Raw genomic sequence first — 16,933 nt, forward strand, 5'->3', positions numbered from 1 at the left:
GTTCTATCCTCTCCCCCATGCTATTTAACATCTATGTAAAGCCGCTGGGGGCCATCATCAGGAGATTTGGGTTGCAGTGTCATCAATATGCGGATGACACTCAGCTCTCTCTCGTTTAAGTCCTCACCAGAGTTGGCTGTGGATACCATTTCCAAGTGCTTGAAGTCCATAAGTAAATGGATGGGAAGTAATAGGCTGAAGCTGAACCCCGACAAGACTGAGGTGCTGCTCGTGGGAGATAGGAGAAGGCTAGGAAATATAGACCTGGTGTTTAATGGGGTAAGATTGCCCCTGAAGGACCAGGTCCGCAGCCTCGGGGTCATTCTAGACTCCCAGCTGTCCATGGAAGCTCAGGTTTTGGCAGTGAGCCAGGCAGCTTGGTATCAATTACATCTAATACAGAGGCTGCGACCCTACCTTCCTGTCCATCTGCTCCCACGGATAGTACATGCCCTGGTCTCCTCTCGCTTAGACTACTGTAATGCGCTCTATGTTGGGTTACCCTTGGAAACGGTCCGGAAACTCCAGCTGGTACAGAATGCGGCGGCACGTTTGATTAAAAACAGCCATCGCCGTGATCACATCACTCCGGTGTTAGAAGAACTACACTGGCTACCAGTTGTTTACCGGGCCCAATTCAAGGTGTTGGTGTTAACCTTTAAAGCCCTTTACGGTTTCGGACCAGTTTATCTGAAGGAGCACCTCCAACATCACCAAGTATGCCGCCTGACGAGATCAGCCATGCAACACCTTCTCTCGGTCCCACCAGTTAAAACAGCTAGGCTGGTGTGGACCAGAGAGAGGGCATTTTCAATTGTGGCCCCCACCCTCTGGAACTCCCTGCCTTATGATCTTCGCCATGCCCCCTCCCTGGTAGGCTTCTGCCAAGCCTTAAAGACCTGGCTATTCAGGAAGGCATACAGGATTGCTGGGGTAGACTAGGGTTAGCTGTTATAGATGGGCGGTTTTAGATTTTTGTCGACTGTTGTTCTGGTTAAATGTTGCATTTTTACCCTTTTATGTACGTCGCCTAGAGTGGCCGTTGTCGCGGCCAGATAGGTGACTTAGAAATAAAATTTTATTATTATTATTATTATTATTTTCCCCTAAGAGACTTGTTTTTTATTATTAACACGTCGAATGAATCCTAGAGTAGGAATAATACTTTGCTGTTATTTTAAGGGGGGGGGGAATGTGATGTTTCTGCTTATATTGTACATTATATTGTTGTTGAGAGTGAGTCGGAGTTCTGAGGCAATTAGTAAGAAGTCAAGTACCTAACAGAATACAGATGAAACCATACACTTCTGAAATTTTGGTTTCACACTTTTAATTTTAATACAGCAGTCACAAGTCTGTGTGCAATTGCACTGTCTCATTTTAATGCCTCTTGCTGAATTCTCTTTTTCAAGAGCAGTTACTCTAGCTAAGCTGGCATGTCCCATCCTTCTATGCCAGATATGCAAGCATTCAGAATTGCTCGTTTCCTTGACCATATTTGCATGCATAGTTTCAATATATTCTAAAATTAAAAGTCCATTTTTCAGTTTTGCAGTGCAACTTATTCCTCCTTCATCTAGAACATGGCAAAATTCTCCAATCATATGGAGTTCACCTCCAAATTTCATAATTCTTGTCGCACTTATGAAATTGTCTTTAAAATCTGGAACATAAAGACATTCCTTAAGTTCCATCTGTCTTCCCCCATCGGGGACTTTGCATAGCAATTCCACTATACCAATTCCTTCACAGAAGAATTCCTGTCCAGACGCTGTAAGTATCTTTTGCTTGTGACTTTTAAAACTTTTAAACAGGTTTTTATCAATTACAATATGCAAGGCGGATCCTGAGTCAATTAAAAATCTGCTTTTGCAATCATCCTTGCCCTGATCAGACACGTAACAGCTATAAGTCTCTGTTTTCCGCTTTATTTGTCTTTGTTTAAAGTCGGTTTGCCTGGGGGCTTCCCTTACTTCAGCTGGCCATTTGAAGCCAGGCCTCACTCCTGTCTGCTTTGGAGTTTTGCATATGAAACCCCTGTTGCTGTGTTTGTCTATGCCCTTTTGTGGATTTGGGTGATGACTCATCCTTTTGTCCCTTTCATGTCTGCTAAGCATGCAAATGATCAGACCTGCTTTTCCCCTCCTTCCCCTCTGCTCTCCCTTCCTCCTCCCCCTCTTTCTTCTTCCTCCTCCCCTGCTCACTCCAGTCCTCCCTCCCCCGATCAGTTTTGCATGGGAGTAAATCGCACTGAACTCAATAAACATGCAAATGATTCAAACCTGTGCCCCTCCCCTCCCCCTCCTGCTGCTCCCATCCCAGTCCTCCCCTCTGCCTTTTCTCCCCTACCTCCTCTTCTTCCTCCTCCTCCCCTCCCCATCTCCTGTGGTCAGTTTCACCTATCCTAAGCATGATTGCAGGGGAGTAAATCCCACTGAACTCAATAAGCATGCAAATGATCAATCCATTCTCAACAAGCTTGCACAGGATCCCATTTCTTACCTTCTGGATTAAAAAGCAGGAAAATTCACTAATAGGCAAAAAAGTTTCAATTTAAGAATGTACCTATAGCCCACAGATATTTCTAGTTCGAATTCTGGGATGATGGTAGTCAACCATGCGGTAATAAATGATGCCATTGAGGGAGAATGTTCCTCTGCTCCTTCTTTAAGTCCTCTAAAATGAACATTTGAGGAACGTGAGCGATTTTGTAATTCCTCAAGCTTATTTTTGATAATTTGATTTTCCCACTTTAGAATTGAAAAGTCCTCTGCAATTGTTAGGCCCAAATCTAAAGCCTCCGATGCTGAGGCTGCTATGTTATCAAGTCACTCACCAAATGCCTCAATTTTATCTTGTAAAGGCTTCAGGGCAACTTTCCAGCTATCTTCCATATCTGTTTTAAAAAATTTTAATTGAGCTATAAAGTCTTCTCTTGAAAGTGGGCCATTAGCTCCTACCTCTTGAGGCATCGTCTTAGTTGTCCTCGATTGGCCTGGAGCCATATTGTCTAACACAGGCTTCTTAGCTGCACTTGGGCCGTCTGTTGTCTAGTGGCTTAAAATAGCCCAATAAATCTCCTTCTTTATTTCTAGGAGGGGTCGGAATCATTCCCAGAGGGGTTTCAGTTTTCAGTGAGTCTTTAGTGCTGTTTTGGGGTTGTTTTACACCAGGGGGCCACAGACCAGGGAGATTACGCAGCCATTGCGCAGCTCCGCAAGTCACGCCCCCGCAACTCCTGTTTTGTTCTTTTGTTTATGTTCCAGAAGGGAGATAGAGTGAAGGTCTTCCAGATGGATAGGCTACTTTATCTTTACCTGGGATAATCTGACTGACTTATTTCCTTGTAAACGAATATGCTCAGGGAAGCTGAGCTGCTCTTCCTGCTTCCGCCCTTTCCTCTCTTCCCTTCTCCACTGTCCGTGAGAGAGGAGACACCTTTGTCTCTGTTCTCTCTCTCCTGAGCCAAGAGTGCAACTCCCAAGATTTGTCCCCTGTGTGAGTTCTTTGATGTGAAGTAAGGTGGCCACACTGACTAAAAATCTTTCCACATGCCAAACATTTGTTAGGTTTGTCCTCTGTGTGAGTTCTTTGATGCATCGTAAGAGTGCTACTCCATCTGAAGCTTTTTCCATAGGTGAATCATTTATAAGGTTTGTCCCCTGTATGAGTTTTGCGATGTGAAGTAAGGTGGCTACTCCGACTGAAGCTCTTTCCACACTCCAAGCATTTATAAGGTTTGTCTCCTGTGTGAGTTCTTTGATGCAAAGAAAGGGTGCTACTCCGACTGAAGCTCTTTCCACAGTCCAAGCATTTATAAGATTTGTCTCCTGTGTGAGTTCTTTGATGCAAAGTAAGGTGGCCACTCTGACTGAAGCTCTTTCCACACTCCAAGCATTGATAAGGTTTGTCCCCTGTGTGAGTTCTTTGATGCGAAGTAAGATGGCCACTCTGACTAAAGCTCTTTCCACACTCCAAGCATTGATAAGGTTTGTCTCCTGTGTGAGTTCTTTGATGCAAAGTAAGGGTGCTACTCTGACTGAAGCTCTTTCCACACTCCAAGCATTTATAAGGTTTGTCCCCTCTGTGACTTTTTTGATGTTGTCTAAAGGTGCTACTCCACCTGAAGCTCTTTCCACACTCCAAGCATTTATAAGGTTTGTCCCCTGTGTGAGTTGTTTGATGTTGTCTACAGGCGCTACTCCACCTGAAGCTCTTTCCACACTCCAAGCATTTATAAGGTTTGTCCCCTGTGTGAGTTGTTTGATGTTGTCTACAGGCGCTACTCCACCTGAAGCTCTTTCCACACTCCAAGCATTGATAAGGTTTGTCCCCTGTGTGAGTTCTTTGATGCGAAGTATGGGTGCTACTGTCACTGAAGCTCTTTCCACACTTCAAACATTGATAAGGTTTGTCCCCTGTGTGAGTTCTTTGATGTGAAGTAAGGGTGCTACTGTCACTGAAGCTCTTTCCACATTCCAAGCATTTATAAGGTTTCTCTCCTGTGTGAGTTCTTCGATGCGAAGTAAGGGTGCTACTGTGACTGAAGCTCTTTCCACACTCCAAACATGTATAAGGTTTGTCCCCTGTGTGAGTTCTTTGATGCGAAGTAAGGGTGCTGCTAAAGCTGAAGCTCTTTCCACACTGAAAGCATTGATAAGGTTTGTCCCCTGTGTGAGTTCTTTGATGCGAAGCAAGGGTGCTGCTGTCACTGAAGCTCTTTCCACACTCCAAGCATTTATAAGGTTTCTCTCCTGTGTGAGTTCTTTGATGCGACGTAAAGTTGCTACTCCGACTGAAGCTCTTTCCACACTCGAAACATTTATAAGGTTTGTCCCCTGTGTGAATTCTTTGATGCAAAGTAAGGTGGCTACTCTGACTGAAGCTCTTTCCACAGTCGAAACATTTATAAGGTTTGTCCCCTGTGTGAGTTCTTTGATGAGAAGTAAGGGTGCTAGTCCTACTGAAGCTCTTTCCACACTCCAAGCATTGATAAGGTTTGTCCCCTGTGTGAGTTCTTTGATGCGAAGTAAGGTGGCTACTCTGACTGAAGCTCTTTCCACACTCCAAGCATTTATAAGGTTTGTCCCCCATGTGAGTTCTTTGATGCACCATAAGGGTGCTATGCCACCTGAAGCTCTTTCCACATTTGAAGCATTCATAAGGTTTGTCTCCTGTGTCAGTCTGTCTCTCCTCTTGTCTCTTTGCTCCATCTTGACTCCTCAGTTTCTGCTCCTGCACTTGCTCCTCAGCTTTTTTCAGTGATACTTCAGATGGTTCTCCCTCAGCCTTGACACCCCAGATGTATCCTGATGGAATGAAAAGGAAAGGTGATAAAATGCTGTGGAGAAATCCTCTGAATATATTATGATTTGTACTTTGAAAACATATTTCTGTGAGTTCTGTTGGTATCAGAGTTTAACTGTCAAAGCTCAAGGCCTTGTACGGCGTTAGTTTAGCAGTAGGTGCTTGGTAAGAGATTGTGAAAAGAAATGCAGAGAGACAATTGTAACAAAAATCTGCTCTCATGTTCCTCCATTTAAGGTGGACAGCCCAGTACTTATGCACAGCTGGAATTTACAAACCTAGGATGGATCCTGTCTGACAGGAAAGTGGCCCTTTCCACTGCCCAGACAGCAGCTTGCATCCCCTCCCTCCCTCCCTCCCAAAATGTTAGCCCCCTATTACCTGCAACATGAGATAGTGCTTGAAGATGAGACCCCCAGGTCAGAAGGCACTCACCGAGCTACTGGGGAAAAACAAAGGACAAGTACGAGTAGCGCTGTGACTAATGACGCAGCTGGGTCAAAGCCGAAAGGAAGCCCAGAGGCTGATGCGCACAGATGCGAAAGGAGAGTCCAGAGTTGTGCGACGCACACAATAGGAACATAGAATGTGAGAAGCATGATCCAGGGAAAGTTAGACATTGTCAAGCAAGAAATAGAATGCATCAACATTACAATAGTTGGTGTGAGTGAAATAAAATGGATGGGAATGGGCCATTTTCAGGCAACTACAAAATATTTTATGCAGGAAATGAGAAATTAAGAAGAAACAGGGTTGCTCTAATAGTGAGAAGTGATGTAGCAAAAGCAATTAGGAGCTATAATGCCAAGTCTGAGTGATATCAATGAGATTTAATGGGAAACCTATCAGCATAACCATCATCTAAGTCTATGCTCCAAAGGCAAACAGAAGTAAAGGAAATTGAGAGAATTTATGCAGAAGTACATAAAGAAATTTAAGGGAAATTTAGATCAAGAGTAGGGATGTTGAATAATCAACAGGGGAACACACTGACTGACCGAGATAAGATAAAAGATGGAAGTAATACACTGAAAAACTCTATAAAAGAGATGCCAGGATAGCAGATTTATTCAGAGAGGAACCGTATAATGAAGAACCAGCAATTTTAGAATGTGAGGTGAAAGCTGCTCTTAAAATACTTGGAAGAAACAAAGACCAGGAATGTCACGAATACAAAACTTTGGTCAAGCTGAAATGGGTTAACCAGAGGGAATTCTGGGAGCCTTTGGTTCCCTAGGACACCCTATTGGGAGAGATCCGCAGCTCAGTGTCAGACAGACAATTTGCAACCTTGCAAGAAGATGCAACTGAACCTTAGCTGTTATCCCTTTTCGGCTTCCTGAGATCAAAAGTGAGGAAGAGGGGTTGTTGTAGATCAGGACCCCGGGGTGATGCTGTCTAGCCCCCTTATCATCAAAGGCTTCAAAGGAGTAGATCACGGCAGGGGCACAATATGGCTATTTGCTTTCCCCGGCCTTGTTGAACGATAAACTCCATAAAAATGAAGGATGCTCGTTCAGTCTTTGTTCCCTATTTCCCTAAAGTTTTACAGGAAAAAAAAGCCATTTGGGAACCAGGCTATTCTACTGTAAGTAATAGGATCTTAGCTTAGCAAGCTCTTGTTTATATTCTTTTGTCTATTAAACCTCTCACTTTTGTTACGCCAATGTATCTCCTGTAACTCAGCTGAGGGTGATTGGCTTTAAGGACACAATTGCTGCTCTCTTTTGTATATACTTCTATTTTCTTTTAAATAAACTACGCTTTTATAGATGGTGTGTATTGACTTGAAACTAACGATTCTAAATCTAGTCTTTGACCTCTGGATGCTACTGATTACTGTTGATTAATAAGGGTTAATCCCTTTAGAACTCACAGATCCCCTTCCTCAGAGAAAAGGGCCAGGAAGGGGGGGTGGCAGTACTACTATAAAATTACTCCTGGAGGACGGAGAGTTCTGTCTGGGAAGCAGAGACCCAAAGGAGTTAGGACTGTTCTCGGAAGCAAAGAACCTCCCTTGGGGTACTGAGGGCAAGGGAGCCCAGGGGGACAACTCTTTGACAAGGAACAGATGGCACACCAATAGAGTTGCTACAAGCTACTGAGACTGAATGTGTCCAAATTGTGATAAACCTTTGTCAACAAATATGGAAAAGAAAACTATGGCCCACAGACTGGAAGCACTGAATATACATCCCAATTCCAAAGAAAGGGGATCCCAGGGAATGCAGTAATTTTGAAACTATTGCCTTAATATGCTATGCAAGTAAAGTAAAGGCTCTTACCATATATGGAGCGAGAAGTGCCAGATGTCCAAGCTGGATTTAGAAAGGGAAGAGGTACCACAGGTCGTATCGCAAACATACGTTGGATAATGGAACAGACCACAGAACACCAGAAGAAAATCACCCTGGGCTTTATAGATTACAGCAACGCCTTTGATTGTGTAGATCATGAAAAACTATGGAATGCTTTAAAATAAATGGGGGTGGCACAGCATCTGATTGTCCTGATGTGCAACCTATACTCTGGACAAGAGGCTACTGGAAGGACAGAATATGGAGAAAACAATTGGTTCCCAGTAGAAAAGGGTGTGGGACAGGGGTGTATTTTGTCACCCTATTTATTTAATCTACACGCAGAAACTATCATACGGAAAGCAGGATTGGACCAAGATGAATGGACCAAGCATATAGATAGAGGTGATCCAGTGGACATAGTGTACTTAGACTTTCAAAAAGCGTTTGACAAGGTACCTCACCAAAGACTTCTGAGGAAGCTTAGCAGTCATGGAATAAGAGGAGAGGTCCTCTTGTGGATAAAGAATTGGTTAAGAAGCAGAAAGCAGAGAGTAGGAATAAACGGACAGTTCTCCCAATGGAGGGCTGTAGAAAGTGGAGTCCCTCAAGGATTGGTATTGGGACCTGTACTTTTCAACTTGTTCATTAATGACCTAGAATTAGGAGTGAGCAGTGAAGTGGCCAAGTCTGCTGACAACACTAAATTGTTCAGGGTTGTTAAAACAAAAAGGGATTGTGAAGAGCTCCAAAAAGATCTCTCCAAACTGAGTGAATGGGCGGAAAAATGGCAAATGCAATTCAATATAAACAAGTGTAAAATTATGCATATTGGAGCAAAAAATCTGAATTTCACATATATGCTCATGGGGTCTGAACTGGCGGTGACCGAGCAGGAGAGAGACCTCGGGGTTGTAGTGGACAGCACGATGAAAATGTCGACCCAGTGTGCGGCAGCTGTGAAAAAGGCAAATTCCATGCTAGGGATAATTAGGAAAGGTATTGAAAATAAAACAGCCGATATCATAATGCCGTTGTATAAATCTATGGTGCGGCCGCATTTGGAATACTGTGTACAGTTCTGGTCGCCTCATCTCAAAAAGGATATTATAGAGTTGGAAAAGGTTCAGAAGAGGGCAACCAGAATGATCAAGGGGATGGAGCGACTCCCTTACGAGGAAAGGTTGCAGCATTTGGGGCTTTTTAGTTTAGAGAAAAGGCGGGTCAGAGGAGACATGATAGAAGTGTATAAAATTATGCATGGCATTGAGAAAGTGGATAGAGAAAAGTTCTTCTCCCTCTCTCATAATACTAGAACTCGTGGACATTCAAAGAAGCTGAATGTTGGAAGATTCAGGACAGACAAAAGGAAGTACTTCTTTACTCATTGCATAGTTAAACTATGGAATTTGCTCCCACAAGATGCAGTAATGGCCACCAGCTTGGACGGCTTTAAAAGTAGATTAGACAAATTCATGGAGGACAGGGCTATCAATGGCTACTAGCCGTGATGGCTGTGCTGTGCCACCCTAGTCAGAGGCAGCATGCTTCTGAAAACCAGTTGCCGGAAGCCTCAGGAGGGGAGAGTGTTCTTGCACTCTGGTCCTGCTTGCGGGCTTCCCCCAGGCACCTGGTTGGCCACTGTGAGAACAGGATGCTGGACTAGATGGGCCACTGGCCTGATCCAGAAGGCTCTTCTTATGTTCTTATGAAGGAGATGTTAAAATTGGAGGGAGAAATATGCAGATGATACCATACTACTAGCAGAAACCAGTAATGATTTGAAACAAATGCAAAGCACAATAGCAGGACTACACCTGAACATTAAGAAGACTAAAGTAATGACAACAGAAGATTTATGTAACTTTAAAGTTGACAATGACGACATTGAACTTGTCAAGGATTATCAATACCTCAGCACAGTCATTAACCAAAATGGAGACAAGAGTCAAGAAATCAGAAGAAGCCTTGGACTGGGGAGGGTAGCTATGAGAATAGATCCCAAATGCAAAGATGCATCACTGAACACCAAAGTCAAGACCTTTCAGACCATGGTATTCCCGATCGCTATGTATGGATGTGAAACTTGGACAGTGAAAAGAAAAATCAACTCATTTGAAATGTAGTGCTGGAGGAGAGCTTTGCGGGTACCATGGACTGCGAAAAAGATAAATGATTGGGTGTTAGAACAAATTAAACCAGAATTATCACTGGAAGCTAAAATGCTGAAACTGAGGTTATCATACTTTTTCTGTGAGGGAGGGAAGTTCTCCCAGGACACCCTCCACCGTCCCAGAAGCTAATTCCCCACTCAAGCAAACTGATTCTGGCAAAATATCCTTCTCTTTAAAGGCTATGCTCGCTCACAACAGTCCTGCAGGGTAGTAGACTGCCACCAGCCTTTATACTGGTTAACCACCCTGAGCCCAGGGGAAACTCTGAGCCCAGAAAACCTGCCAAGGACTACAGACAGCACGAGCCAAACAGCAACTCCTTGCTCTGAAGCCTTTAAACAAAATACCCAATTCACACTGTAGTTGTGGTCAGTGGTCAATGTACCAGTTCAGAGTCAACCCTCTCCTGAATGAATACACACAGGTAAATAAAAATAACTTTCTTAAAGAATAAAAGAGGTGCACAGTTACAGCAGCAAAATAGTTGCTTAATATCAACACTCAAAAGGGGCAAGGTAAAACACAAGCTAGCTAAATGTGGGCTGGATGAAACAACTATCAGATGGATCCATAGTTGGCTCGAGAATCATACTCAAAGAGTGCTTTTCAATGGTTCCTTCTCAAACTGGGCAGAGGTAACAAGTGGGGTACCACAGGGCTCGGTCCTGGGCCCAGTGCTCTTCAATATTTTTCACTTGCATGAGGAGGCACAGAACATGCTTATCAAATTTGCAGATTATACAAACTTGGGGGGTATAGCTAACACTGTGGAAGACAGAAACAATTCCAAGGGACCTTGATAGGCTGGAGCATTGGGCTGAAAACAACAGAATGAAATTCAACAGGGATAAATGCAATGTTCTACACTTAGGAAAAAGAAACCAAATGCAGTTATAAGATGGGGGATACTTGGCTCAGCAATACGACATGAGAAGGATCTTGGAATTGTCGTTGATCACAAGCTGAATATGAGCCAACAGTGCAATGTGGCTGCAAAAAAGGCAAATGCTATTTTAGGCTGCATTAACAGAAGTATAGTTTTCTAATCACGTGAAGTACTAGTTCCCCTCTATTCAGCAATGGTTAGACCTCATCTTGAGTATTGCATCCAGTTCTGGTCTCCACACTTCAAGAAGGATGCAGACAAACTGGAACAGGTTCAGAGGGGGGCAACAAGGATGATCAGGGGACTGGAAACAAAGTCCAATGAGGAGAGACTGAAAGAACTGGGCATGTTCAGCCTTGAGAGGAGAAGACTGAGGGGAGATATGATAGCACTCTTCAAGTACATGAAAGGTTGTCACATAGAGGAGGGCTGGGATCTCTTCTCAATCATCCCAGAGTGCAGGATACGGAATAATGGGCTCAAGTTGCAGAAAGCCAGATTTCGACTGGACATCAGGAAAACTTCCTAACTTGTTAGACCCAGACGACAATGGAATCAATTACCTAGAGAGGTAGTGGGCTCTCCGACACTGGAGGCATTCAAGAGGCAGCTGGACAGCCATATGTCGGAAATGCTTGGATTTGGATTCATGCGTTGCACAGGGGGTTGGACTTGATGGCCTTATAGGCCCCTTCCAACTCTACTATTCTATGATTCTATGAGTTCAGTCACAACAGAAAAACAAGGATTCTATCTAGCCTAGCCTATACTTACTGGTAGACAGTTGCACAGCTCCCCTCTCTTCAGAAAGAGGAACAGTCAGGAGAGTTGATGCAACATGGAACCTCAGCAGGCAACATCAAGTAGGCATGATGCGACCCAGGAGAGGAACGAAAGCTAAGGTTTGAGCCCCATACTTAGGGCAGACTCCCCAGCAACAGGCCGGATCCAATTAACCAATCAGGAAATTAATTCATGGATTAAGGGCCCATCAATCACCGGCCAAATGGAACATCCTCCCTAAAGCATTCCAGACTTTATGACCTTCCCAGCTTCTACTGACAAGGTGGTGTTAGGGTGGGCCTCTGATTACCCACAGCTGGGAAATAAAACTGCCAACTCTTAGCTCTAATATAGAAATCAACTGTAAACCTGTTAAGATCCCACATTAACAAATGAAACCCCACAATTTTTTGCTACACAACCATCTTGAATTCAGGTTTTCATGACACTTTGGACACATAATGGGAAGATATGACTCACCCGAAAAGACAAGAGGAAGGCCAAACAAGAGATGGATTGATGCCATAAAGGAAGCCACAGACCTGAAGTTACAAGAGCTGAACAGGGTGGTTCATGAGAGATGCTCTTGGAGGTCGCTGATTCTTAGGGTCGCCATAAGTCATAATCACCTTGAAGGCATATAACGCAAACACACCTGCACTATGTGAGTTCAGCATTAATTGATCCAAGAGTGCCCAGTGCCCCGCAAACCTCTGTGGGAGGAAATATCCTTAAAAGGTGGGCTGTGCTATGCAGGCTTTGTGCCTCATCCACCATCAGGAAAAAGCCTGCAGTGGACCAGCCAAACAGCTTTACACCTGAGAGGACCAATATCCTGGAGGTAAGTAGTCACTTAGGATCAGGTAGATACTTGAGCTAAAATGTGGTTCCCCGTTACCAAGTAAAAGGTATTTGAAGTGCTAAAGAAAAACTGACTCTTAAGATTGGTGGCAGCAATAGAGGAAGAGTGTTGTAGGCCTTACAGTTAGTTAAAGAGGGCTCTGGCTGGGAAGCACAGGGGATGTTGTCCATAGGATGCCAGAATTATCAGTATTAGATTGGCCCCCCGAGTCTTCCTCTCTGGGAAAAGGGGAAATAATGGCAGCTCTATCGGATAATCTGGAATGCACAGTGTGTCAGATTTGCTAAGCAGGGGTGCCAGGAAGGGAGTAAGAAGGCTATCCTTAACCTAATTCTAACAGAACAGGTCACCATCTCATGAATCTCCTGCATGATCTCCTTGTACAGAGCCTGCTAGTCTGGATCCAGCTGAACCCATTCCTCCTGGGTGAAGTGCAAGGACACTTCCTCAAAGGTCACCAGTCCCTGGAAGAAGAAAACAATTGCCTTCCTCATTAATACTCCCAGGCAAGGCTGGACATCATCTGTTCTCCATTCGCACTCTGAAGAGAGATGGGGCAAGCGGGATCTTTTCTTTTAGTGTTCACAAATCATCTTAAGTCCAGATGGCATCTACCAGAGAGGTCTGAAAACAACCCAAATGTGACATTGCTGATCTTCTAAGAAAAATATCTATCTTCTCTCAAGGACTTGCTGCCATATGGATTGGCAAATGTATGACAATCTGAAAGCCAAAAGGACACAGAAGGTATCTGGGAAATCAGAAGCCTATTAGCTGTTCCGGTAAAGTAGTGGAAAATATTATTAAAGGCAGAATTACCAAACATGGAGTGGAACACAGCAATCATGGGATACGAGGAAATGTGCTTTAAACTTGTTTCTAAACGACATGGATTTGGAGTGAGAAGCGAGACAACCAACTTTCCTGTTGATATCAAGTTCAGGGTGATTAAAATAAAGAAGGATTGTGAGGAACTCCAAAAGGAACTCTTCAAGCAGGCTTGTGTATTAAAGAGGAAATGCAATTAAATGTAAGCCAACGTAAAGTGATGCACACAAGTGAAAAATCCTAACTGAATCGGTGGTGACTCACAGGAGAGACATCGAGGTCATAGCGGACACCTTAATTAAGATACTGATACTTTTAACAGGTCGCTTCCAAGGTATACCAAAGGCTAATCAGATATGTATTTGCAAGTCAAAAATGGTAGAATCTGTCGAACATGTGTTTTTTGTCTGTGAGCTATACAAAGAAATAAGGGAAAAATTCATTCTCCCATTAACATCAAGATATCCTGGTAGTACCACAGAGTGGCTATTATAATATCTTTTGTCCGAAAATGATAAAGCCAAGTCTGTACAAGTAGCAAAATTCCTATATGTAGCCCAATCTATTCGAAAAACCCAAGTAGTATCCCCTGGCCCTATTGAGGAGATTACTTTAGATTCCTTGTGATTTTAAATTATTCTTTTGTATGTATGTGGATCTATGATTGTACAGTAATAAACTTTGAACTTTGAAACTGATGTTATAGCTCTGAAATTGGTGATTTCCATGTGAGGGATCATTAAGACACACACTGAAAATAAAACTGCCCATATCATAACCCCATTATACACATCCAAGATGTGATCCTACTTGGAATGCTGTCTACAGTTCTGGTTGCCTGACCGCGAAAATAGCATTCTAGAGGTGGAAGAGGTAGAGAAATGGGAACCAAAATAATCAAGGGTTGCAACATTTGGGGATTTTTGCTGTAGAAAAAAAGCTTAGAGGAGACACGCTAGAAGTGTATGATCACACCAGACATTTAAAGCACATGCAACACAAATGTAAAGCACACGGCTTCCCCCAACAAATCCTGGAGAATAGTTTTTCCTCACTGTGCTTCATTCCCAGCGCCCTTAATAAACTACAACTCCCAGGACTCTTTGGAGGAAGCCACATGCTTTCAATGTACACTGTGGATGTGCCATAAAGGGGTGTGGTGTGGAGAAACATGGATAACACCCTCTGATTTAGTAGGGAACTTACACCTGGTGTAGGAAGAGGGAGCGGGAAGTAGCGCCCACCAATTTGCACCCATTTCAGGAAAAATGACACTCGCTAAACAGTTTGTATGCCGGGCTACCCTAAAACAAGGAGGGCAAGGCCACGTGTCTGCTTCCCTGAATTAAACGGTGACCTTAATTCCAACAGAGTAGGAAACTGGGGAGGGCTGGCAGAATGAAGGTAGTGAAAGAAGAGCCTCACTATTCAACTATCACAGCTGAACCAAAGGACAAAGGAGGACACATGAAGAAGTGGCCCATTTAGCTCACTGGTGTCTACTTAGCTCTGTTCCAACTATGGGGCGCCTCCATCTCCAAGCTCAAGGCCACAAAATCCATCATCAGAACCACAGATGTTCCAAGGGATGCTTCGATCCGGCCTCACACAGCCAGCCCAGCTCAGGGGAGAGGCAGAGGGGACGGGGCAGAGCTGCAGCCTCCGATCGGAGGGTCTGCTGGGAGGGGTGCTTAAGGGGGGTCCTCGCCCTCTCCCAACCTCCCCTCTCCCCAATTGCATACCTTTGTCTCCAGGCTCCCCCTGCGCAACCCCGCTCGCCAACATCGCCGCGCACAAAGAGGGGCTTCTCCTGCGCTTCCAGCCTGCATTGCTCACGGAGAGGCGGGGCAGGAAGAGGACGTCCCTCGTTTGAGCTCTTCCCTTCGCCTCCGTTGTCCTTGGTTAACCCTTAAAGTGACTGAAGCTCCGCGGCTGCGTTGCACGGAGAGTGACGGGAGGGGGTCAGTCCCAGCAGAGGCAGGCTTGTTAATGGGTGCAGCTGGGGGAGTTATCCTCCCTCCGATCCCAGCTACGCTGCTCCCCCTTCCCGCCAGTAGTCTCCAACACTGGGATCTCCTTTCGCCTCCACCCCCACCCAGTCATAGTCTCCCCCCTCCCCCGAGGGATCCACCTTCCCAGCAACTAAGACGCCGCTTAGAAAACTGGGAGCAGCGGAGGTTTCAGCTCCTTGGACATCTCCTGGGAAAACTCGGAGTGGATTCCACTGCCCCACTGACTGGGAGGTTTCTTTGCCCATCCTGGTGGGGACCCTGCCTCACCAGTCTTCTGGAGAGAGACCCACTTCTTTCCTCTTGCAAAGCTTGTTATTCTAAGTATCCTTAGAACCATAGAGTTGGAAGGGGCCTAAAAGGCCATCCAGTCCACCCCGCTGCTCACTGCTAGAATCCAAATTAAAGCATAGCTCACAGGTGGCTGTCTAGCTGCCTCTTGAATGCCACCAGGGTTGGAGAGCACACACCTCCCTAGGACATTGGTTCCATTGTCATACTGCTGTAACACGTTTTTCCTGATGTTCAGCCGAAATCTGGCTTCCCACAACTTGAGCCCATTATTCCGCGTCCTGCACCATGGGACAATCGAGAAGTGATCCCGGCCCTCTTCTGTGTGGCAGCCTTTCGAGTACTTGAAGAGTGCTATCCTATCTCCCCTCAGTCTTCTCTTGTCCAGGCTAATCATGCCCAGTTCTTTCTCCTCATAGGGCTTTGTTTCCAGTGCCCTGATCTTCCTCGTCGCCCTCCTCTGAACCTCTTCCAGTTTGTCTGCATCCTTCTTGAAGCGCGGAGACCGGAACTGGATGCAGTACTGAAGATGAGGTCTAACCAGTGCTGAATAGAGGGGAACTGTACTTCATGCAATTTGGAAACGATGCTTCTGTTAATGCAGCTTAAAATAGCATTTGCCTTTTTTGCAGCCACATCACTGTTGTGAGCCCCGCCAGGCGGCAGTGGACGGGTGGGGGTGAGTCAGAGGATGAGGACATGGACTGGGATGAGTCACCCAGGGAGGGTGCAAGTAGCAGGTCCAGCTTCGAAAGAGCCCCGGCTCTGCCTTTGACAGTACAGCTCCCCATCTCCAGACGCCCCAGTGGGAGTTCAGCCTGTTCCACCAGAAGCCTCTCAGTCAGGCGCTCCTCCACCTCCTGTGCCTGAACGCACAGCCCCGCCTTCGCCCTGCACTCAGAGACACAAGTGGTGGGAAGTTCAACAGACAGAGCGGAGGCTTCTTGTTGTCTAAACTTGTATTGAAATAATAAAGCAGAGTTCAGGTCAGCCTGGTTCAATGTTGCCTTTACTATAATGTCTGCACTGACCGGCAGTGTCTCTCTGGGGTTTCAGAGAGGGAGCCTTTCTAGCCCTTCGTGGAACAGCTGGAGACTGATTGAGCTGGACTGATCCTCCTTCAAGCCAAGCAGAGGCTCTGCCCCTGAGCTGCAGTTGGCATCTTCATGGCCAAAGGATCCCACAAAGAGATGCCCCATAACAAATTAGTAACTCCATAAAATGAATCACTCTAATCTTCCAGCATCGTCTTCCTATTCTAGCTGCCCCTTCTCAATAGTCAGTGAAAGTGGGGCAGAGCCCCCCACTCCAAGGAACCTGAGCTTGCCTCCACTCATCAACCTCCCCCAAGTCCCATAGTGGGGTGGGGGAGGGTGGCTGGGGAGCCCGCACCCGAAGTGTTTTACAAAAATAATTAACTTTATTACAGAAAAAATAAATCTCCCCCTTGCTTCTTTGTCACACACCCCCGACCTTTTAGGCAGACTCCAGGCCTG

At 45.2% G+C, this 16,933-nt stretch overlaps 1 protein-coding gene across 1 annotated transcript in view; it reads right to left on the reverse strand.

Moving 5' to 3' along the window:
* Positions 1-2,402: 2,402 nt before the first annotated feature.
* The window catches only part of LOC133378984 (zinc finger protein 850-like), a 51,689-nt gene continuing 37,158 nt past the window's right edge, over positions 2,403-16,933 (reverse strand). Inside the window, exons 3-5 of the mRNA XM_061613596.1 lie at positions 16,059-16,328; positions 14,880-15,034; positions 2,403-5,309 (exon numbers count right to left, since the gene is read on the reverse strand). Coding sequence (XP_061469580.1) covers positions 3,643-5,309; positions 14,880-15,034; positions 16,059-16,328 — 2,092 coding nt within the window. The 3' untranslated portion in view covers positions 2,403-3,642. The remainder of the gene's footprint in view (positions 5,310-14,879; positions 15,035-16,058; positions 16,329-16,933) is intronic.

The sequence above is a fragment of the Rhineura floridana genome, chromosome 3, assembly GCF_030035675.1.
Source record: "Rhineura floridana isolate rRhiFlo1 chromosome 3, rRhiFlo1.hap2, whole genome shotgun sequence".
Classification (NCBI taxonomy): Eukaryota; Metazoa; Chordata; class Lepidosauria; order Squamata; family Rhineuridae; genus Rhineura; species Rhineura floridana.